Source organism: Haliotis cracherodii, unplaced genomic scaffold, assembly GCF_022045235.1.
Source record: "Haliotis cracherodii isolate W230 unplaced genomic scaffold, xgHalCrac1.p SCAF_8, whole genome shotgun sequence".
Classification (NCBI taxonomy): Eukaryota; Metazoa; Mollusca; class Gastropoda; order Lepetellida; family Haliotidae; genus Haliotis; species Haliotis cracherodii.
In genome coordinates this window covers 37,575,344-37,599,669 of record NW_027266341.1, presented here as the reverse complement: position 1 = coordinate 37,599,669, position 24,326 = coordinate 37,575,344, and the positions used below count along the sequence as shown (strand labels likewise).

The following is a 24,326-nucleotide window of genomic DNA, read 5'->3' as shown; positions in this document are numbered from 1 at the left end:
CCCTTAGCTTCAACGTTTGTAAGTGTCAAGTTTTCATTTTTACATGACATGTGTGATATGGTTACCAGATAGTGTACACTTTTCGGCATAACGAATTCGTTATGGCGTCGCCTCGCCAGAAAAAAATTCTGTTTACCTAATATGACAGCGTGTACGGCAACTAGAGACACCATGACTATTAACATTATGTATATAAATCTATATTATGTATTATTAGTCTATTTGTTTCGTTTGATTGTTGATTTTCGCCACACTCAGCAATATTCCAGCTTATGAAGACGGCCTGTAAATCAGGAGTCTGGACCAGACGATCCAATGATTGATATTATGAGCAGTGATTCGCGCCGTTGGGCTACGTTGACACGAGAGCAAACAAGTCACCGAGCTTGATCACCCGATCCACGAAGTCTCGTCTTATGGTCTGGAATTTCCACAGAGGTATTGCTTCATGTGGGTGGTCAAGGTTATCTCCCTTGTGATAAAATCTTATCGTTGATGAATAGTCTAATCACACACACTAATTGGCTTAGTTTGACGGGCGGTCGGGTAGCCTAGTGGTTAAAGCGTTAGCTCGTCACGCCGAAGACCCGGGTTCGATTCCCGACATGGGTACAATGTGTGAAGCCCATTCTGGTGTCCCCCGCCGTGATATTGCTGGAATATTGCTAAAAGCGGCGTAAAACCACACTCACTCACTCACTCTTAGTTTGACACAAGTCAGACGCTGCAACAGAGACCCCCTTTAAATATCGATGAAACTACACGAATCTATCAAGGTGCACAGACGACCTATGTCTCAGATAAACGGTGTCACCAGATAGTATCCCTTATCAGGGCTAGTTACAGAAATATACTTAACCGTCATCGTTGATTTTCACCACGTGCTTGTTTGTGATACTGCATACATCTCGAGTTTCACAATGTATTGTGTTTTTGGACGTTGGACCAGTGTACGTCGGTGTTGTTATGTGGTCTAGACTCCGTTGTAATCTCAATCGTGGATAACACCAGACGTTTCAACCAAATGAATCCTACGACAACCACTTCAGGGCGGAGAGTGGCAGTGGTATGTACAAACTCATCAACTCGTCGTGGGTCTTTCCGGTCCACTCACTTTATTCTGCCACACAATCATTATACCCCGTGTGGTAACGACGCAGTCGTATTGGATGGTTTCACTGAACACCGCATACCCCCGATCACCCCAGTGCAACATGACGGTCGATTATGAGATAAGCGTTTGTGGCTTATGAACTTTCGGTGTATAATTAGATATCGAGATATAATCATGTGAGGATGGCAACGACTGCAAGATTGTTGAGTGACGTAATAGTCACGTTAACTAGTGAAACTAGTGATTCTTAACAATTCTGGACGAGATGACGCTCCATGTCAGTCTACAACACTCCGCATCCTTTGCCTCATCCATCTTGGAAATACCAGTTTTACTTGTGGAACTAAATCAATATACACGGGTATCAAGTTATACACCGTTTGCATCGAAGTTCCTGATTAAGAAACGATCACATGACAAAATATTTTTCTTGTGAAATAACACATCGATAAAGCCAAACTTTCTAATTCCTTAGCTGACGTATGCGTGAAATAATCCGTGTGCTTAGATTTTGAAAAATAAAGTGATATGATACAAAATGATATGCTATCATGGGTTACCAGCCTTGTCTTCCAAGCATCTCAACATTTGATTCTGACTTATGTTAAATTTGTATGCGCGCTGTTTCAAATGTACTGACGACAGTAAAGCTGATTCCCCTATATCTTTCATTGTTCCTTTATTCGTTTCCATCAGTGTCTTAAATAGGCATTCTTGTTACTTCTTTGTTCTTGAAGAAGTTCTTTGATTATGTTGACATGTGTACGGTGTTTATGAAGCAGGTCTCGTCTCCCTTTCGGTTTAAAATATTGTTTGAAACACAATTAGATGTCGACGATCTAAAAAATAGTGTTTTATTATTTTACCACTTTAAACTCGTTCTTTCGGAGTCGTGTTTTAAAGTATCGCTTTTTGGTAAAAGGTATTGTGATTGCATGTAATGTGGTGAAATACCTTGATACGGCCCCTGTATTTACTGCTTCAGGTCACAGGAGCTAACAAGGGCGTCGGGTTCGGTATTGTCAGAGCATTGTGCAAGCAGTTTGATGGTGACGTCATTCTAACAGGTGGGTACACGGAGAAAACTATTTTACTTTTTTACTTCCAGCAATAATTGGAGCGTGCATGGCTGACCAAGGTCTGGTGCCTGAAGCAACATTGGCGCCGCGGTTAGTCTGTGTAAAGGTATAGGTGGGGCAGTAGGCGGAATGATTTGCTTCTAAACCGTAGGGGCGGTGATCAATCTATATGAAAAAATATAATAGATTGTTAACTTCGCTTCCTAACTTGACTTTCTTATATGTTTTTTTCATTACTGATACCAGTTACCAGATTCCGCAGTACCAAAACATTATTGTTATGATGATATATAATTTGCGTCGGTGGATTCGTATACCAAGTTATAAAAACAACTTAAATGGTCTTTATAAAAGAATATCAACACTCGGCCTGTCTGGAACTGGAGTAACTCACCATCTTCCCCAGCAGGCGAGAGCCCAGTCGTCTTGAACCGTTTCTCTGTTGCATGCCTTGCCAGAAACCTGTATGATCGTGGGTTTGAAGCCAGTAGGCACCTGGTAATGGCTCCAGGTATGCCAGCACCATACCCGTGATCGTGGGTTTAATCAAAGTGGTAAACATCTAAGACATGTATCACTTGGGGATTTCCTTCCACGGAAAGCTGACCAAGTCATGTTGGGATAAAAGTGAAATATTGTTTAAAGGGCGTTAAACCATACTAACTCATTGACTCACTCCCGTCATGCAGCAAGAAATGTTGACCGGGGTCAGCAGGCCGTCGCTGACCTCAATCAGGAGGGACTCCGGCCACGCTTCCACCAACTGGACATCACTGACACCGACAGCGTGGACGCCCTTGCGACGTTCCTAAAGGACAACTACGACGGACTGGACGTTCTGGTCAATAACGCCGCCATAAAATTCAGGGTAAACCCATTAGACTTCGATAAAATATTATATCTATATACACCAAGAAATTAATTAAATACCCCCTGGTTTTGCGACCATATCTGTCTAACAACAAGGTCTCATTCGCGTCAAGTCTGAGCTATGGTAGAGAATTACATGTCTTGTGTACAAAATGAGACTCTTAACACGGAGATAGATGCAAATGTTTAATATTTAACACAGTTGCGATAGTGCTAAAATTAAGCACAGCTGAAAACCACGAAAATTATGGGAATCTGGGAAGTTCTGTGATCAGGTATGGACGACCATTACTTTCAAAAAACAACGTTCGTTGTTCTCTTTCAAAGATAATCACAATCCCGAAAAACAGTAGCGAGTGTAACCGCCATGTGCCTAGATGATTCTACCTACTCTTCATTCCTCCAGTGAGTCTTCTGGTACAACCAAGAGGTAACTGCTGTCACCCGCGATGCAATGCAGCCTCTAAAGCTGCCACATTTTGTACTGGTGGATCCATTGCCTCCAGCCGACTTTCAACTATGTCCCCAACATGTTCCAATGGTTTCAAATCTGGACTCATAGCGAGTCAAGGCAAAGTGTCAGTAGCGTGTCCTTGTAGAAATGCCGTCACGAGAGCGATGTGTGGGTCTAGCATTGTCGTCAATAAACACAGGTGGAGTGGCAAGTGAGTTATTGCCAAAATGTGTCACAACAGGATTGAAGATGTCCTGGATATAACAATCGCCGTTGACACTGTCTCGTACTGTTACCATGTCCAGTTTACAGTCATGACATATTGCTCCCCACACCATGACGGAGCCTCCACCATGCGGGACTCTAGGAACAATATTCCTAGAGGTGTACGCAGTGTTTCTGTGTCTCCAAACCCGCCTTCGCCCATCAGTGACGGGCAGCAAGAATCTGCCTTAATCAGACCAATGGATCCTTCGCCACGTCCTCGGATGCTAATGGCGTCGAGCCATACACCAAGCCTATTGAAGTCCCTGATGATGAGCATTTAACAAGGGACGTCTGATGACCCTTCGTGACTTCAGCCGAAATTATTTTAGCCAGTTTCGGACAGTTCTGGTGGGCAGATGCCTGTTGAGAAGCCATTGTTCTTTCACAGCTTTACTCGAAGTAAAGGGTTGTCGCCTCACAAGATGTGCTAGAGCCTTGTTTTCCCGCACAGTCATCTTTTGGGGTGGCCCTACTCAAGGACAGTCCTTTACTTCACGTGTCTGTCTCATATGTGTTTTCTCATACGAGTCTGCTGATGACAGTATGGTCATAGACAAGTTGACGTCCAATGGCTGTGTAAGACAAACCTGTTATGCATGCCAATACTTTGCCAACGGGGTTCCTCTGACAGCCTCCTGCGTGCCATGGTTACATGTTCACAAGTTACACTTTATATACCCTTACTTGCGTCAAGCCTTTTTTCCTGAAACTCGAGGGTATCATGCTTCACGGTCATGTCTGTGTTTGGGGCGACACAGTCAGTTTTGTTATGACTGTACTCGAGTTAGACTGCAATTCTCTGAATGAGTATCATGAAACTTGATTTTGTTTTTTTCATAAACGGGTAGATCACTGTTCTTTGTTAGGTCAGAGGTTGCTTTATTAATTTCTAGGTGTATATGTGCACAGAACAAGCATCCCCAATTCTCACAATTTATGTACAATAGCAGGGAGTTGTTGCAGTTTAACAGATAGAAAACGTTTTCCCAATAACAGAAGAGAAATAATGTCAGCAATATTTCACGACTCGTAACATACATGTATATGAATTTCAGTATTACTTTATATAGCACTGGTTATAAGCAATACAAAGCCAACCCACCACGTGTTTATGAGACACAACGCTTCTTAAAATAGAGCTGTACGCGTTTGACAACAAAAGTATTAATTGTTTGAAATCATGTATTTAAGATATCTAAATAGTTATTGAAATGCAACGACGTCGTTACGATATCCGAAAGTGTGATATCTAATATCACTACATTTGGGAATATTTGGTCAGTCACATGTTGTGCGAATTACTTTCTTGTAGAGGGAGGCCGGTGTTCCCTTTCCCAGAAGGATCAAGGAAACGGTGGGATGTAACTTCTTCGGAACTTTGTCTGTGACGAGGCGGCTGTGGCCCTTGTTGAGACCTCATGCAAGGTACGTAATACACGAGATCTCACAGAAAGTACAAAATACACGAGATCTCAGACGAAGTACATAATACACGAGATCTCACACGACCTATATAATACACGAGATCTCACACGAAGTACATAATACACGTTATCTCACACGAAGTACATAATACACGAGATCTCACACGGAGCACATAATATACAAGATCTCATACAGGGTACAATAATACACGAGATCTGACATGAAGTACATAATACACGAGATCTCACACGAAGTACATAATACACGAGATCTCACACGAAGTACAGAATACACGAGATTTCACACGAAGTACATAATACACGAGATCTCACACGAAGTACATAATACACGAGATCTCACACGACCTACATAATACTCGAGATCTCACACGACCTACATAATACACGAGATCTCACACGACCTACATAATACACGAGATCTCACACGAAGCACATAACACACGAGATATCACACTAGCAACATTGATTATACAAGGGACCAAGCTACCTCAGGAAATGCTTGGGTTTTTACGTGATAGATTAACAGTTTCCCCAAGAAATACCACTATTCTTCAGGGAAACTAAATACACTGCCTTCCCATTTGGTGATCACTCAGCGTTGAAGTTACATTATCCTCACGACGTTTCAGGGTGGTGAACGTGACCTGCTTCTGTATCAGTTCGACCATCACCGAGTTCTCCCAGGACCTCCTCTCTCAGCTTCTGAAGCCGGACCTGACCATGGCCCAGTTGGAGCTGCTCTTGCAGGACTACGTCAGGTATAGCAGGACTTGACTTATCGCGTTCAGGATAGAATGAATGACTTGGCTTAACGCTGTTTTGAACAATATTTCGATTGTAGCGAGGCCAGTCAGCTGTATGTGAGATGAAACACCAAAGCAGGGGTGTACGGTGCTGAAGGTTGCAAACAAGGCACAATTAAAAACGCGGCAAATCCTTCACAATGTAAGGGACCCGACTCTGCACAGAAAATTGTAGTCCCCCCCCCCCCCCCTTTACACCACGACACCAAAAGTGCCCAACGCTGGAGTCGGTAATTAGACGACGTACATTTGCTTTCAATAGGTTAATGTCATTCGGCGTTTCATGGTATCCTCTTATAAAGTGGGGGCACGGGTGGCCCAGTCGTCTAAGGCGCCAAGATTCGCTGTGCAGAGTTGCGTCCCTTGGGCACGCCAGAAACCTATGATTGTGGGTTCGAATCCCGATCCACCTACCTGTCGTATGAAGTAGTTCAGTCAAAAGGAGTCCTATCGACAATTTGACAGGAAACACTTGGAACGAAAATAGCAGGTAGAGATTTATTCTAAGTCCAATGGGGGAAGTCTGAAGCAGCTATAGAAATATGCACATGCGACTGCGTTATTACCATAATAATGTAGTCTATGCGAATGCACGGGTCGGTGTGTGGTCATCACCTCGGGACAGGTGTCAGGTAATTTCTTCAGGCTTTCGGCCGTTTCATACATGAATGACAACACACGTAAGTTTATCATCATTTTACCTGTAAAAGTAGCTTTTTAGGCATATCACTATCAAGTTGGGATAGGCTAGATTAGGTAGATTTGCTTTAATTTTATATATATAATTTGATTGCCTTATGATTCGCATTTAGTCCGTGAACCCAGAAAAATAACATTTTTCTAGCTTTTCCGACAATACATTTATGTTTTCGCCTGTCGTTGTTTTACTTTCGAGGTGGGTGGCTCACCTACACTATCACCGTGTTTGCAGGAAGGGGGAGATGGGGGGCCACTTCAGGGTAGGATGGCCAACAGACGCCGAGTACGCTGTATCAAAAGTCGGAGTTTGTTTGATGTCTGCCATTCTCAGCAGGGAAGCTGTTGACGACTCGAGAGGGGATATTGTCGTCAATGCGGTATGTCGTATTTGGAGTGGTTGTATAGTATTTTGTATCAGCAGTCGTTATTGTTTTAATTTGTTTTTGGTTTGTTGTTTAACGCCGAACTCCAGCTATATGGCGGCGGTCTGAAAATAATCGAGTCTGGACCAGACAATCCAGTGATTGACATCATCAGCATCAATCCACGCAATTGGGATCGATGACATGCATCAACCAAGTCAGCGAGCCTGAGCACCCAGTCCCGTTAGTCGCCTCTTACGACAAGCATAGGTGCATTTTACGGCAAGCATGGGTTGCTGAAGTACCTATTCTAACCCGGATTTTCACGGGTCATCAGTCGTCATTGTATAGTTCTGGTATTTCAAGTTAATGTTGTGGTAGATGTAACTGGTGTAGATTAATAATATTAAGGATAACCTGGCTTCATTCAGTGTTTAACCGATGCATTTAGCTGGGGTAGACATTGAGTTCGTTGTTAAAGGTCTATTGTGTTATTAAAGGGGAGGTTTGAGAGCCGGGTGGTTAAACGTTTGCTCGTTAACGACGTTGACATGGGTTCGATTCCAAAATGGTTGAGATGTACACATGTATCTGGGATGAAGCCAATTATTGGTGCATCCTTGATAATGCAGGAATGCAGCACTAAAGGTCACCCACTCGCTGTCATTTCAGTGTTGCCCGGGTCACGTGAGAACGGACATGTCTCGCTATGAAGGTAGCCTCACAGTAGATCAAGGTTTGTTTGTTTGTTTGTGTGTTTGTTTGTTTAACGCCACATTCGACAATATTCCAGCTATATGACGGCGGTCTGTTAATAATCGAGTCCGTGCCCATCTTCCCGAGACAAGAGAGTTAATTCACAAAAAAAAGTCCAGACAGTCCAGTGATTGACATCATGAGCATCGATCTACGGAATTGGGATACGATGCCATGCATCGACCAAGACAGCGAGCCTGACCGCCGATCCCGTTAGTCGCCTCTTACGACAAGCATAGTCGCTTTTTTACGACAAGCATAGTCACCTTTTACGGCAAGCATGGCGTTCTGAAGACCTATTCTCTACCCGGATCTTCACGGGTTTGGATCAAGGTCAGTTAGCAGTTTGTGCGGGCGGGCGTTTGTACGAACGCGTGTGCATGCCTGCGTCCGTTTTGTGCATGTTTGCTTTTGTGTTTTGTGATAAAACAAATGCCTTAAAATTGTTGAATTGATTCCTTCCTGATAAAAACTCAGATTCGATAAAAACAATAAAGGGTAACAGACCTTTGTCACACCTAATACATTTTAACATATTTACAGATATAAACTAAGTATATCCCTTTGTTGCATGTGTTTCAGGGGCGGACACCCCCATGTACTTGTCGCTCCTACCCCGCAACGCTGCCCGCCCAAGGGGTCAGTTCCTGGCAGAGCGGACAGTGGCCAAGTGGTGGTGACCGCTGGACGCGAGAGTCAGCAATGTATATAAACAGTTTACTCAGGTGCCAGATGGGCGTGGCTGGGCTCGTGGGGATACCAATTAATCCGCCCAAGCCACACCCACACTCACTATGTATACAGTGAATAACTCGAAGATAATCGAGATGTCCGTAGTTCGAGACACGCGGAATATCTACTTATCTACGTTGGCGTTTAGATTTCTTTTTGTCGTTTTACACAGAACACAAGAATATTCCAGTGTTATGACGGCGGTCAGGAATTAATGGGTGACCAGATAAAACATTGATTAGAATTATAAACAACATCCCCCGTCACCGAACCTGACGACCCAATCCGATCGGTAATAAAAAGCGGTAATTGGCAACTGATGAGTCGTGTTATAATTATAGTGCCTGGCTATCGGCACTGGAGGCAGTGGAGCTTGAGTGCATATAACTGTCTTTATCATCCAAAACTGGCTCCCACTGTAGATATCGCTTGGATTAGATCAAGCGATATCTACACTGTAGATATCGCCGCAATGGAACTACATCACAATGCTTTGCAGACCATTGTGACGTCACTGGTTACCATGACGTCACAATCAAATGACATCACTAATGGCTCTGCTACTGAAGCTGTTAGCAGTACTTTTTACACTGAAGACACTGCTAATTACTGTCTACAAATTGAAAAAGTTGGAAGAATGATGTTGGGTGATAAATAAAATCTCACCCTCGTGTCTTTTGATAACAAATATATCAACACTCGTTGATAAAAGTGTCAAAAATCCTCGGCAAGCCTCGGAATTTTTCCACTTTTATCAACTCGTGTTGATATATTTGATATCAAAAGACACTCGGGTGAGATTCTCTATTTATTGATCGTTGTGGAATGCTGGTGTGTAAAGGCCCCGTTACACTATCATAAATTTTGATAATAAAGTAGGTCAAAGTCCATTTTGACAAAGTCTTTGATTGTGTAACATGCCGTAAAAAATGAAAAGTTTTTGAGGGACTTTGATGGAATAGAAACCGATCCTATTTCTCGTCAAACTTCGAACACATTTTGATGACGTTGATTTAATTTAGCCAATCAAAATGCTATGAACATTTACCCCTTATTAGGCAAAAGTTCATAGAGTCAAGTCAAAATGAACCAACTATTTTGGACTGACGAGATTTTTGAAGAATATAATAGATTTGGTTCAACAACGAGCAGCCATTCTCGGGACAAAATGTGCCTCTGCCCACCCTGACGCCATCTTCCCGATGCAAGAGAGTTAACTGACTTTAAAAGTCCAGTTTCCACCCTTGCCGAACTAGGTTGGTATTATGGAGTTACATTTTGGCTGTACTAACGGGTCTATGCATATAGTCTAATCAAAATCGCGCACCGAAATCGAAAACCGGTTCGTAAACTGTCGTGCAGATTTCGGTCGATTGCAAGATTTGCAAAGCATGTGCACCGCCAACACGTTGTCAAGAGATATTTTTCATATCATTTCATGTTTTTAATCATGTTGCTCGCGTGATGTGATGCACTTAGCGATGTAAAACCCGTTTTATCACAATACAGGTTTTCATTATCGATCAGATCGTCTTGACTGGGCGCCGCCATTTCGTTTGAAACAAATGCAAGTGATACGAGAGGGGAAATCTGATTGGTCCATAGGAGAGGTTGAGAACGGACATAACTTGTAATAACCACTGGTGGCGCTACGATCGAGCCCAGGAATTCCAGCCTAGTTCGGCGAGGGTGGAAACTGAACTTTTATAGTTAGTTAACTCTCTTGCCTCGGGAAGATGCCCCGACGCCGACTTCTCAACATAGCAATGGACAAAATACATTTGACAGCGAAACAAATTTTGTCAGTATAGCATCCATCTTTGGAAGAAAATTCCCGCCAAAACTTTGACGGCCTGTCATAAACTTTGATGAGTGTAAACAGCCCAACTTTGATCAATAAATTTTGGTCAACGTTTTCTTTGATCAAGTTTTTTTTCAACGTTTTTGATAGTGTAACGGGGGCTTATGACATTATTTGTGTAACAATTGTGGCGACGTTTGGATTATATCTCCACCCCCAAACGTGATAACTGTTTGTTATCATCCACACTATATTGTCTCGGTTATTAAAGGGTTTTTTAATCATAACATAATTCGGTCTCTGTTTTATCTTTTAAAAAAACGACCATAGCTGGCTATGGGTGATGTAAATAAAAAAGGCGAAATGTGAAGATAAAAACCAACTCGAACGCAGGTTCTTTATCGTGATTTTTATCACTAAACACCAGTTTTAGATTAAATATGTATATCGTATTTGAGATATTTGAAAAATGAGACTAACGTCTAAACGCCCTGCTTCAAGTCTATATGCGTTACATAAACCCGGATCCCACAATCCCACTTTTCAATCATTCATTCTCAGAAACCGAGGCGTGGACAGCGACAGTGCATATCCGTGTCTGTATATTTGCGTAAGTGGTAGGTATCCACAACTCAACTCCGACTATGGCAAGTAGCAGAAAGGTTGCAGTAGTAAGTACAGATCACTTTCATAACAGCAATCAATTCGAAATGTAGCATTTAGCTTCCAGATTTAAACTCCACCTCATCGCGTCATGCTACATTGAATGGAGCTAGGTTTAGGAGGAACTGGGCAGCTGTATATAAATGATAAAGGTCATGGTAATAGCGGATTTTGTTTAGCGTAACAGATATGGACGAACAGTTTAAGCTCATGGTGGGGTGAAGTAAAAAGTCGAACGGTAGCTGAAACGAATTCTCAAGAAAATTGTCACTAAATTATACGAATGCGAAAAACACTTGGTTTATTATTCTGTCATGACTTTGGAAGATACTTGATCGTATTATTGATAGTTTCAGCCAGTGGTTTCAGAAGTACCTGTGCTACATACACACTTTCCATTCCTCTCATGTTAAGATACATTGCTGTAAAACAATGTTTGGTTATCGTTTGGGAATTATTACAGCCAACTGAAAACAATGTAATTTGTATTACCCTAACACAAAGATGGCAGGTAAATTTTGTGTTTGTAGATTGATCTTTTGTTTCAAATTTTAATGAAGTGCCATCAAATTCACAGGTAACATAGCTCTACATAGAAAATGTGGTATGTTTGTGTATCTCCAAAAATATAATTGTTTAAAGAAAATAGCATGATTTGTAAAAGCAATCAATTGCATGATAAGGCATCAGCCAACGCTTGTTTTGTCCATGAGTAGACAATATTTGCTACAGGGACTGAATGATAAACTATTATATAGAATACAGTTTCATTTAAATCAGATCTTTTACTCCAATACGTACCTGTTTGCATGACGATGTGAGGACACCTCCATATGATGTGCTGGCAGAGCTAGAGATAAGCTATTGGTTATTTGGGTAGTTTACCCAGGGGGGTGATTTTTATTGGGCATCTTCAAGTTTTAGAGGGTATAAAAACAAAAATTACCCAGCTGTTTCTTGACATTTGGGTATTTAATTTAAAACATTTTTCACAACAATTCCTGTAAATAATTTAAAACTATGTCATAGCTACTGATTTACGACACCCAATGTCTGAAGAACATTTAATTGCAAAGGCTCATTACCCTGGAGCCATGACCTCTATATGCCTTGAAACACTTAATTGCTGTTATTTATAAGATGCTGATACTAATTGTTAATCCTCATTTTTGTGTACATCGACCGTCTGCCATCCTGAACGAGATGTGCAAGTATGTTACTGATGAATTACTGTTGACATTTATATTTATTACTTACTAAATGTCAGGTGACCTTGGCTATATAAGCCTTGGTCCAGAGAGATTGAAAAGAAGAGGAGAAAAGAAAGGGTACCCTTAGCCTAGCTAGGGTTAGGCTGGGTGGTCCGGGGCACCTGGACAACAACCACTACCACTATGTGCTGACCTGGCACATAGTGTCTTTTGTATGTATATATCTACATGTAAAAAGTAAAACTGTATATACCGCAAGCCACCATCTCCATGTTGTCACTTCCTACTGAGACCCATACGTCTGCCTCTTGCATATACGAGTATGCAAATTATTCATTAATCAACGTCAGACCGCCACGCGTTGTTAACTATGTGAATAGTAGTATACCCGTCTACGTCTGCTTGCGGCTCCTTCTCCGGGAAGCCATGTTTTGTTAATTTGTTTATACTGGTATATTTTTACTGACTGACATTCTCATCATGAGTTTGAAACGAAAACGCCATGCTTACGATGCTGAATTCAAACTGCGAGTCTTCGCTCTAGCTGATATTTTTTCTCACGGGTTCATAATTCTATATACACAGATTCACAAAATGGCGCTTCGTTGTTGATGGCAACATATAACGATCATTATGAGATTTTAAAAAACCAAGAGAAACACCTTCCCACATTATGAAAGTGGATGACTGGTTTGTTAAATCTTTATTAGAAATAATAATGACTTTTTCAATATAATTACAACGTTTTCCTCTTATATTTTGAATATCTACGAGTACCGGCACATGTCTTGCAGTCCGACTTCGCAGTGTTTTTTGCCTTTCACTTCCTGGTTCGGCTTATCTGCGGGTCATATATCATTTTCTTTCGTATTTCAATGGTCAAGTTAACACCTCAGCTTATCTACGGGGTCGGCTTATCCGCGGTCATGTACGGTACATTATGGTTTGCAATAGAATTCTGTATGAAGTAACTTGGATTTATAATGACCTTATTTCTGACAGACCATTCTTCTGTATCATTACCAGCTTTAAGAAGAATCTTCAGGGTGGCTTAGATAACAATGGTTCAGTGTCATAGAATGTGAAACCAAGGTGGTGAACTTCTCTTCCAGGTGACGGGGTCCAACAAGGGCATTGGCTTTGCTGTCGTCAGAGCGTTGTGTAAGAGCTACGAGGGCGATGTTTTCCTCACATGTGAGTAGTTAACATGTTATCTGCTAGTGTTATTCCTTGTCTTATCTGCTAGTGTTATTCCCCGTCTTATCATCTAGTGTTATTCCTTGTCTTATCTGCTAGTTTTATTCCTCGTCTTATCTGCTAGTGTCATTCCTCATCTTATCTGATAGTGTCATTCCCCGTCTTATCTGCTGGTGTTATTCCTCGTGTTATCTGCTAGTGTTATTCTTAGTCTTATCTGCTAATGTTATTCCATGCTTATCTGCTAGTGTTATTCCTCGTCTTATCTGCTGGTGTTATTCTTCATTTTATCTGCAGTGTTTTTCCACATCTTATCTGCTAGTGTTATTCAACATCTTATCTGCTAGTGTTGTTCCTCATCTTATCTCCTAGTGGTATTCCTCATGTTATCTGCTCCTGGTATTCCTCATCTTATCTGCTAGTGTTATTCCTCATCTTATCTACTAGTGTTATTCCTCATGATATCTGCTTGTGTCAGAGCTCCAGATAACTTTTTGAGCAATAGAGTTTTTACTCTTGGGTTTCTATTTTGATTGGGTTATTACATTTTTCATTGGGTAACAAATATTTGTTCACTCATCTATTCATCACTCTATTGGGTTTCCCCAAAATTAGTGCACATTTTAAGAATTAAAAAAATGAAATAATGTTTTAGATGTACATAACTGTTGTAAATAGGAAAAGTAAATTAGCTCGTAATTGTGTTTCGAAAAAATAAGCTTTTTTGTATGCATGCTGAAAAAGCTACATTGGGAATTTACGAGTGCTGTTTTAATGCATTGGAGTTTTTCATTTAATGCGTGCGTTTCTGTACGCAAGTTGATTGAAAGTAATTGGGTTTTGAATATATTTTGGGGGAATTTTACGCAAATACGCTGCTTATCTGTAGCTGTGTGGTGTTATTCCTCGTCTTATCTGCTGGTATTATTCCTAGTCTTATCTGCTAGTGTTATTTCTCGTCTTATCTGCTAGTGTCATTCCTCATCTTATCTGCATGTGTCATTCCACTGCTAGTGTCATTCCTCGTCTAATCTGCTAGTGTTATTCCTCGCCTTATCTGCATGTGTCATTCCACTGCTAGTGTCATTCCTCGTCTTATCTGCTAGTGTTATTCCTCGTCTTATCTGCATGTGTCATTCCACTGCTAGTGTTATTCCTCGTCTTATCTGCATGTGTCATTCCACTACTAGTGTCATTCCTCGTCGTATCTGCATGTGTCATTCCACTGCTAGTGTCATTCCTCGTCTTATCTGCTTGTGTCATTCCACTGCTAGTGTCATTCCTTGTCTTACCTGCTTGTGTCATTCCACTGCTAGTGTCATTCCTCGTCTTATCTGCTTGTGTCATTTCTCGTCTGTCATGGCCATACATCAACAACTCGAGAGCCACAAGGCAGACGTAACTGAGACATTGCATATATGTTGATACCAGTAAGCTCCAAGATTTAAGTCTAGTTAAAACCAGTTGTCTGAGGTGCTGTAAATAACAATGGAGAGTTGGGCTATGCCATGCCAGGATCTGGTTTGAATCCCTGATTATGATCCTCGGTTTGTCTGCACAATACCTATTTCATGTGTTTTACCAAAGTGATAAATCTGCATCGCTTTTATACCTTCCTCACAAATCAAGCTGCAGTACTGTTCAAAGTGGTATATCAACCCCAGCCTGTTTACGTCTGTGTAAGCCAGTTACTCACGTTTCATTTGGCCATATTTTAATTAATTTTTCTAACAATACTCACAGCTCGGGATGAAGGTCGTGGCCAAGCAGCTGTTGCTGACCTAAACAAGGAAGGCCTACAGCCCAAGTTCCATCAGCTGGACATCAACGACCGGTCAAGTGTAGATCAGTTGAAGTCTTTCCTACAGGCCACCTACGGGGGATTGGATGTCCTGGTCAACAATGCCGGAATAGCATACAAGGTATATCATCTGGTTATTGTGATGCTGGAATAGCATACAAGGTATAACATCTGGTTACTGGGATCCTAGAATAGCATACAAGGTATAACATCTGGTTACTGTGATGCTGGAATAACGTACAAGTTGGAAACATCTGGTTATTGTGATGCTGGAATAGCATACAAGGTATAACATCTGATTACTGTGATCCTGGAATAACATACAAGGTATAACATCTGGTTACTGCGATGCTGGGATAGCATACAAGGTATAACATCTGGTTACTGCGATGCTGAAATAGCATACAAGGTATAACATCTGGTTACTGGGATGCTGGAATAGCATACAATTTTTAAGGTATAACATCTGGTTATTGTGATGCTGAAATAGCATACAAGGTATAACATCTGGTTACTGGGATGCTGGAATAGCATACAATTTTTAAGGTATAACATCTGGTTATTGTGATGCTGAAATAGCATACAAGGTATAACATCTGGTTACTGTGATGCTGGAATAACATACAAGGTATAACATCTGATTACTGTGATCCTGGAATAACGTACAAGTTGGAAACATCTTGTAAATATGATGCAGAATACAGGAGGTTACAGGATATTAAAAGGAATTCTTGAATATGTAAATAGGAAATATTTACGTAGATATCAAGTCATACAATAAGATGTATCTGTATTATTTCTTTTATTTGAGCTATAATCTTAAACGATGGATGAGTCATTAATGATTTTCACTTCAGACTTTACTTCTTTGATTTTCACATTGTTCAGCGCAAATTTAGGTGACTAAATAATTCAATGAATTAACTTAAATAAACCATGATACTTATATGCTTTTCAAAAGATACATATTGCAATATTTTTTCAGTGTTCTACTATATATTGGGTAAAAAAATATAACAAGTTTCATTATTATTAGTATCATTTAACCTAAAGTTTACACAGAAAAATTGATTGACAAAAGGGCGGAAATGGGGAAGTGATATTTCTATTAGATTTAGACTGAGGGTTGATAAGAGGGCAACACTAAGTGGCGAACTCAAGTTAGCACCACCACCCAGCTGCACTTGGCAATGGATATATTGAGCATTTATGATTGAAATTAAACAAACCTTAATCTTCATGTAGTTTGGAGTCGTGATGAAACAAACTTGTTCAGGGTCAAGGTCACAATATAGGCAAATGCCAGTTCCTGAAAAATCAAAGCATTTTCCAATAATTGAGTGTAAACTATAAATAATCAAATCAATACCTGCCTGTCATGTCATGGTTGGGGTGGGGGGGGTGGGGTGTTAAAGAAGAAGATTTTCCCCAAATCTATTTTTTCTCATATCTGTCTGGCTAACAGTCTATGATATTTCAGAATGCCGATCCAGCCCCTTTCGCGGAGCAAGGTGAAGTTTCGTGTAAAACAAACTTCTGGGCCACCCTGGATGTTTGCCGTGTTCTGTTCCCCCTGCTCCGACCTCACGCCAGGTACGACAACAAACCAGCTCACACGTCAGGTACAACACAACAAACCAGCTCACACACCAGGTATGACACAACAAACCAGCTCACACACCAGGTATGACACAACAAACCAGCTCACACGCCAGGTACGACAACAAACCAGCTCACACGCCAGGTATGACACAACAAACCAGCTCACACGTCAGGTACAACACAACAAACCAGCTCACACGTCAGGTACAACACAACAAACCAGCTCACACGCCAGGTATGACACAACAAACCAGCTCACACGCCAGGTACGACAACAAACCAGCTCACACCCCAGGTATGACACAACAAACCAGCTCACATGACAGGTATGACACAACAAACCAGCTCACATGACAGGTACGACACAACAAACCAGCTCACATGACAGGTACGACAACAAACCAGCTCACATGACAGGTACGACACAACAAACCAGCTCACATGACAGGTACGACACAACAAACCAGCTCACATGACAGGTACGACACAACAAACCAGTTCACATGACAGGTATGACAACAAACCAGCTCACATGACAGGAACGACACAACAAACCAGCTCACATGAAGGGTATGACACAACGAACCAGCTCACACGGCAGATATGACACAACAAACCAGCTCACACGCCAGGTACGACACAACAAACCAGCTCATATGACAGGTACTACACAACAAACCAGCTCACATGACAGGTATGACACAACAAACCGGCTCACACCAGGCACGACACAACAAACCGGCTCACACGCCAGGTACGACACAACAAACCAGCCCACAAGCCAGGTATGACACAACAAACCAGCTCACACGCCAGGTACAACACAACAAACCAGCTCACATGACAGCTATGACACAACAAACCACCTCACATGACAGGTACGACACAACAAACCAGCTCACATACCAGGTACGACACAACAAACCAGCTCACATGACAGGTACGACACAACAAAGCACCTCACATGACAGGTACGACACAACAAACCAGCTCACATGCCAAGTATGACACATCAAGCCATTTCTCATTCAGGATTTTTGGTTGCCATGGTTACAACAAAATGATAGGTTCCTCTGTGAAGATTGTTCATGTGATCATTAGTCATGAGATGATGATACAGTATAGATGTAACAGTGTGCCTCATTACACACCTGTGCATAATAAAATACAACACTCTGACTCACAGAAACATGGCAAATTCGTGTTCAAAAGGGGTCCTGATCGTAACCCCAATGCTATGTGGGGGGGTCCCTAGATTATGGATAACGAAAGAATAAACACTGCCATTAGCCATGGGGCAATTTCCCTTGAAAGAAAATGAAACAATTCTGGTCATTCATGAGAAATAAAATATGAATGAAAGTCAATATGAAATTGATAAATGCTTTTTATTTGTTAGATAACAATTGGCTAGAATACCAAATACTGGATACCTTGCTCCATATTGCTAAGGAATGTGCACAATCTCCTTCATTAGGAAAGTTTTTTAGCAGCCTCACTGAAATATCAAAGGATTTGGGGAGCTTGCCCCCTCACAATCTTGACACGTATGCTATTTTAAGTAAATGTCAATTTTTAAACATATCCTACCTCACACTATGCATTTCTCTTTCCTTTTTCAATCCTAAGTGCAAACGTGTCTGAAGTAAAGGTTCTCCAGCTCTAAAAGTTAATTCACTCATACATACCTCTCATAGCCATGGTCACCTCCTTGATCTGGATCATGCACGCTTTGCATGCTGGTTGACCTACATATTGGAATAAAGCTCACTGGGGCGTTAAACAACAAACAAACAAACAATTTAAGCCTGTTCACCAGATTTTAATCAGAGTTGTCTCCCTTAGCTCCATAACAAACTAATGTTCTGAATCTAGGATATGATGGTCATGCTGGGCAGGACATTTTCATTGTGGGAAAGTTAAGGTACTTGGTGTACTATTGGAATACTGATGCTCACCCAACCCCATCCTCACGTATCCAGAGTATTATATCTCCATTCTATTATAAGTAAATTGAGAAATTGTGTGCTTGGTTATTGACGTCACAACTGAGACCAAGCAATGGTGGCGAGTGGATCGTAACGGCAGATGTGATACACTGAATAATCAAGGAAGCCCTGACCATTATCATGTCTCATGGCGTATTGGTTCATGTAGAGATCCTAATATATGGCAATTGTATAGTGAATGTTGTCCATTGTATTGCTTTGGCAGGGTTGTGAACGTCTCAAGCTTGGTGTCTCAGTTTGCCATCACGAAATGTTCTCCAGCTGTTCAAGGTCGCTTTAAGGACCCCAGTCTGACAATGGATGGTCTGGAGAAGATCATGCAGGAGTTTGTTGAGTAAGTCAGAGAATAATATTCATACATTCATCTGATATATAAAAAGGGGGCACGGTTGGCCCAGTCGTCTTAGAGTTGCGTCCCTTGGGCACGCATGAAACCTATGATTGTGGGTTCGAATCCTGATTATGTTTCTAGGTGCATCAGCACCATGCCCATGCTCATGGGTTTCACCGAAGTGGTAAACGGTCTGAGAGCTGCATCACTTCGGGTTTTCCTCCCACATTAAGGTGACAGGCCACAATATAACTGGAATAATGTTAAAAGCGGCGTTAAACCCAACTCACTCACTCACTCATAGTCAGGTTCAGGATCTTCTCAGCCGTACATATTTAGTACTATTCTCTATGATGATATCAGGGGAACTTCATTCACAACTCTAAACAACAACATTGTTTTTTTTGGGACTATGTTTTGTATTTCCAGTGCTGCCAAGGCAGGTAATCACCAGGACCAGGGCTTCCCCAACACAGCGTACGGGACGTCCAAGATCGGGGTCACTGTCATGTCCTTCATCCAAGATAGAGAAATCAGGAAGGACTTAAGAGAGGACATCGTCATCAACGCGGTGAGGGCACAGATTTTTCATAAGTGACTCCCTTGCGACCAAGTTGTTTATCCTCTGGATCATAGACATATGCTGAGAAAATACCCTGCAGTTGGAAAACAACCAATAAGCCAAGAATAAAGCAATCTTAGCAACACAGTTAGTTCATGTACTTCAGAGGTGTAAGATTGGAAGCTGGAGTGTTGTCATAAGTGTCTTTTGATATTTACTAACTTTTGCAACTACTGTAAAATAATAACAAGTTATCTGTCAGTGATTTCAAAATTGTTTGATTTCTATATTGTTTCCTGATGATGATGATGATGATATTTACTAAATTTTGCAACTACTGTAAAATAATAACAAGTTATCTGTCAGTGATTCAAAATTGTTTGATTTCTATATTGTTTCCTGATGATGATGATGAGGAGGAGGAGGAGGATTATGATTATGATTATGATGATGATGATGATATGTTCCTTCAGTGCTGCCCGGGCTATGTGGCAACAGACATGTCAAGTCACAAAGGCACAAAGACCATCGATGAAGGTGAGCAGTTTTGCAAGACATATTCAGAAACAAAAACTAATATTTCTTTGTTTGTTTCTTGTTTAATGCCGCACTCAGCAATATTCCAGCAATAAGACAGCGGTATGTAAATAATCGAGTGTGGACCAGACACTCCTCTTATTGACATCATGAGCATTTATCTACGCAATTGGTATATGATGACATGCATCAACCAAGTTGAGCCTGACCACCTGATCCTGTTGGTTGCCTCTTACGACTAGCATAGTCAATTTTTACGGCAAGCTTGGGTTGCTGAAGACCTATTCTACCCCGTAATATCACGGGTAACCAAGTAATAAGACAAACAGAGATTGGCTGTGATGTAGTTTGTTTTTCTATCCAAGTGTGACTGCCAGTTTCTATGCCATGTCTTTGGCTTCCTTGTGTTCATCTCTTATGGAATCAGAGCAGCTTAGGCCTTTTTACCCATACTTATCTTCCCGGGGGCATCATTGGGTCCAAGTGGTGTGGAGCTGGGTCAGAATAGGTCCCACAAACTAAGTACTTGGCCGCCTGCCTGTGTGGAGTTTGGGCACTGTAGGTTCCAAGGGCAGAAAGGTTTCAATGCTTAATATCAAGTCAGAGGCAACTGGATTGGGAATTGCAGATTTTGTCTACCAATGCTAATAACACACTCCCTTGTGACTCAATGCTCATCTCAGTGAAGTCAGATCTGTTCCTCCTGTATCATACCTCTCTGCATGAAGATCTCCATGGGTCACATCAGGTGAATCAGCCAATCAGTGTTGACGCTGCTAAATTCTTGGTACGAGTGAACGAGACATTTAGACTATATCTGATTTTTGTATCTTAAAAACAAGCAGAAGCAACTATTTCGAGATGATTAGGGCAGCACCAGTATATTGTTGTGAGTATTTTAAACACTGTTGCTTCTGAACACCTGGGCATCTACACCGATAAGAAGAACCATCGAAGGAATATTTGTGATCTCTGAGGATTTTCTTTTGTCGAGGTGGTAAAAAAATGAAGCAGAATAATTTTAGAAAGCTGAAGTCTGTTTGCTGCAAAAACCCACGCATATTTCATCTAGACAAGACGGTCAATGATTGCTCCGAGTCGAGTTCACCTGACCTATAGATCATCTAATCGTATCGGCGTAAAAGATGTAATTGCATTGAGAGTATAAGGATTGTGAACTCTCAGTGTCAGTGATAAACAGAACTTAAAACTGATTAAATACTCAATCATTTGATATTTGTTGCAGGTGCAGACACCCTGGTATATCTGGCTCTCCTTCCCCCCAACACAACGTCACCAAAAGGCAACTTCGTCTCGGACAGAACCATCCAGAACTGGGGATAATCTATGATTATACCTTACTAAACATGCGCACAGATCCAGTATACACTGCTATATGCAGGGATCTAGTATATGCAGAGTTCCAGTATATGCAGAGTTCCAGTATATGCAGTATATCCAGGTCTCACATAGGCAGGGTGAAAAGTTTGCCGATAGTAGCCCTCTCTCAGAGAATGTAGTCATGTTACATCAACAAATAACTAAACGAAGTATACACTTGAAAATTAGATTTGAGTAAGCAATTACAAGCATCAAGTAAAACAGTCGTCAAAACAGATCCAAAACACAAACTGTGATACCCATGTCAGATAATCAATACCAAATTACCATGTCTTGTTTGTTTTTTCGCGTTTAGCCACCATCAAACATGGATGTACACATTCTTTTGCCTGGCATTTTATTTTGGTGTTTTTGTCTTGAAACATATTACTATTTTACATAAAGTTAAAATGGCATGACCTGGTGTATACTTTCTTTTGTCCTGCAGTGTAGTCTAAAGTGGTCCCGTGCCACGGCGTTGTGGTCAGTGACAACCTGATGCTGGAGGCAGATTGTGGACAGGCCTCTTACTCTCTTACCCGTCAGTACATGTCAAGGCCAGAGTAATGCTTATAAGGATTCCAACAATGTGCATTTCAAAAGTCTTAATTCTATTCTTGCAATACTCTGGTGAAAAGATGACCTTCAGTTTTGTATTAACCAAGTCCCTTGTGATTTCAATTCTTTATTCTTGTTTCTTTCATTCTTTCTTATCTATTTTCCTTTTGATCGTTTACACTATGCAGATTTGCAGAATTTGAAACAGATGAGAAGCTGTCTGAGTGTTTAGCAAAACAAACAATTAAAAGTCTATTCGTTTTAAATAATGATTACCTTAAACATGTAATGATAACTTCAAGACTCAGACTGACATTTGAACTTGATGGGTAAGTACGGTAAGATGAGCTAAGGTTGTGCAAGCAGGTGGTTGGGATTTTTTCATTGCCCATTTGTCATTGACAGTTTGTTCCAACCTATCAAATCATCAACAACAGTAGGTTCTGCTTATGGTACAATACATTTGAATCGATTTTTTAGAATCTTGTTGTTTAAGGTACGATTGATGTTAATGATGGTTGTGTTTTTAAGCATTTATCAAGGAGTACTGAAACCTTTCTTTATAAGTGTCCTTATCCATAGCATCTATAATGAATTTCCATCACTGATGGACATTCAGTGATTACATCTCTTTGGTAATCAAATCAATCATAAACTATTATCAGTGACTGGACCATCACTTGTTGGGATGTTTATTGGGTAGAATATGGTATCACTAATGGTTGATAAATACCTTCTTGACAGTACAGTTTTATGCCAGACACTTGCCACAGAAAGTTTACAGATGGATACAGACTGAATGAAATTGTAATCACTTTATTAAGTTGGCTCATATACTTCATTGTAGAGGTCCATGACATAAGGGTTCAACCTTAAATATTCTGGGTTTAGGGAGTTGGGCAAGGATTTTATCCAAACATGTAATTGTCAAAGAAAAGGTTTTAAAACATTATGCTTCAGATTGTTGCCAAACGAAGAAGTCTGCAGAATTATATTGCAAGGTGTTCTTAAACGAAATACATTTTGGCTCATAGTTTTCATTATACCGTATTCGACGTAATAAACGCCCCCGCTCTAATAAGCGCCCATGCCGATATTTGCTAATTTATTGGCTAGTGAACAATCTCATTTAGCACCCCTTCCGATTGATCAATGTACATAAGACTTATTTATTTGCGTATAATACACACTCGTGTGTTACATGCACCCTTAATTATGGCCAGTTACATTCTGGAAAAATATATCTGTCGTATATAAACATTTCAGGCTGTCAGCATAAACCACAAAATTTATCTTCAACTCTGTTTTTTTTTCACCAAAGTAATATTCTAATAAGAGCCCCCTATTGCTAATTTTGAGTGGGCCCTGGGTGCTTATTACATCGAATACAGTATCTGGTTTTGCAGCTTGAGTGGAGAAAATATCCAGTCTCCATACAAAATCCACCCCCGCCCCCAGGATAGCAAATGGATGGTCTCCTAGTGTGAGATCTATTATGGACATGATGCTCTAGTTTTCATCATTTGTACAAGTATGTTCATTAAGTTGATAGCTGTAATTGTTATGTACAATATTTTTGCATGTTTTTACAACCTGATGCAATGTTAAAAAAATAAGTTCATCAAAGGTTCTTGGGTTGATCAGTTGTGAAGATTTGTTTGATTGGTGTATTTGTTCTATACAATAACTTTGTACATTTTGCTGTTGCTGCCAGTTTTTACATTAAAGAAACTGATAAAATTGTATCCTTTTTGGTTTCTCAGCTTATTGCTTATAAAGTCTTCAATGCAAACCAGTGCATGAGCACATGGCCAGCAATATTGCAGCTGTATCCTGATGCCAAAGATGGCACACAATCAGGTTGGAGGTAGTGGGGAAGCCTTGTGGCTAAAGTGTTTCCTAGTCACCTCAAAGACCACATGGGTACAATGTGTGAAGCCAATGTCTGGTGTTCCCTGCCCTGAGATTGCTGGAATATTGCTACAAGCGGCGTAAAAGCATACTCACTCACAATGAGTTTGCAGGTGGTATGGTTGGTGTTGGTATGTTGGTATGGTGTTGGTCCAGGAAGAAGGTCTATTTGCACCAACACA

The 24,326-nt window shown here is 40.9% G+C and overlaps 2 protein-coding genes across 2 annotated transcripts; both read left to right on the top strand.

Annotated features, from left to right (window-relative positions):
• Positions 1-905: 905 nt before the first annotated feature.
• On the top strand, positions 906-8,881 carry LOC139449623 (carbonyl reductase [NADPH] 3-like). Its single transcript, XM_071231099.1, has 8 exons — positions 906-1,066; positions 2,100-2,181; positions 2,883-3,061; positions 5,097-5,209; positions 5,859-5,987; positions 6,964-7,108; positions 7,766-7,829; positions 8,432-8,881. Exons 1-8 carry the CDS (start codon positions 1,025-1,027, stop codon positions 8,527-8,529), a joined length of 852 nt encoding a protein of 283 aa, XP_071087200.1. The 5' UTR covers positions 906-1,024; the 3' UTR covers positions 8,530-8,881.
• Positions 8,882-10,918: 2,037 nt separating this feature from the next.
• Positions 10,919-23,942, top strand: LOC139449624 (carbonyl reductase [NADPH] 1-like). The gene is made up of 8 exons (XM_071231100.1): positions 10,919-11,053; positions 13,369-13,450; positions 15,197-15,375; positions 16,735-16,847; positions 19,071-19,199; positions 19,626-19,767; positions 20,232-20,295; positions 21,542-23,942. The coding sequence occupies exons 1-8, from the start codon at positions 11,027-11,029 to the stop codon at positions 21,637-21,639; spliced, it is 834 nt and encodes a 277-aa protein (XP_071087201.1). The 5' UTR covers positions 10,919-11,026; the 3' UTR covers positions 21,640-23,942.
• The last annotated feature ends 384 nt before the right edge of the window (positions 23,943-24,326 follow it).

Excerpts from the sequence above, each read along its gene's own strand:
- LOC139449624 (XM_071231100.1), top strand. The coding sequence starts at position 11,027 with ATGGCAAGTAGCAGAAAGGTTGCAGTA. Across the intron at positions 11,054-13,368 it reads GTAGCAGAAAGGTTGCAGTA|GTGACGGGGTCCAACAAGGG; the intron begins GTAAGTACAGAT and ends CTTCTCTTCCAG. Across the intron at positions 19,768-20,231 it reads AGGACATCGTCATCAACGCG|TGCTGCCCGGGCTATGTGGC; the intron begins GTGAGGGCACAG and ends ATGTTCCTTCAG.
- LOC139449623 (XM_071231099.1), top strand. The coding sequence starts at position 1,025 with ATGAATCCTACGACAACCACTTCAGGGCGGAGAGTGGCAGTG. Across the intron at positions 3,062-5,096 it reads ACGCCGCCATAAAATTCAGG|AGGGAGGCCGGTGTTCCCTT; the intron begins GTAAACCCATTA and ends ACTTTCTTGTAG. Across the intron at positions 5,210-5,858 it reads TTGTTGAGACCTCATGCAAG|GGTGGTGAACGTGACCTGCT; the intron begins GTACGTAATACA and ends ACGACGTTTCAG.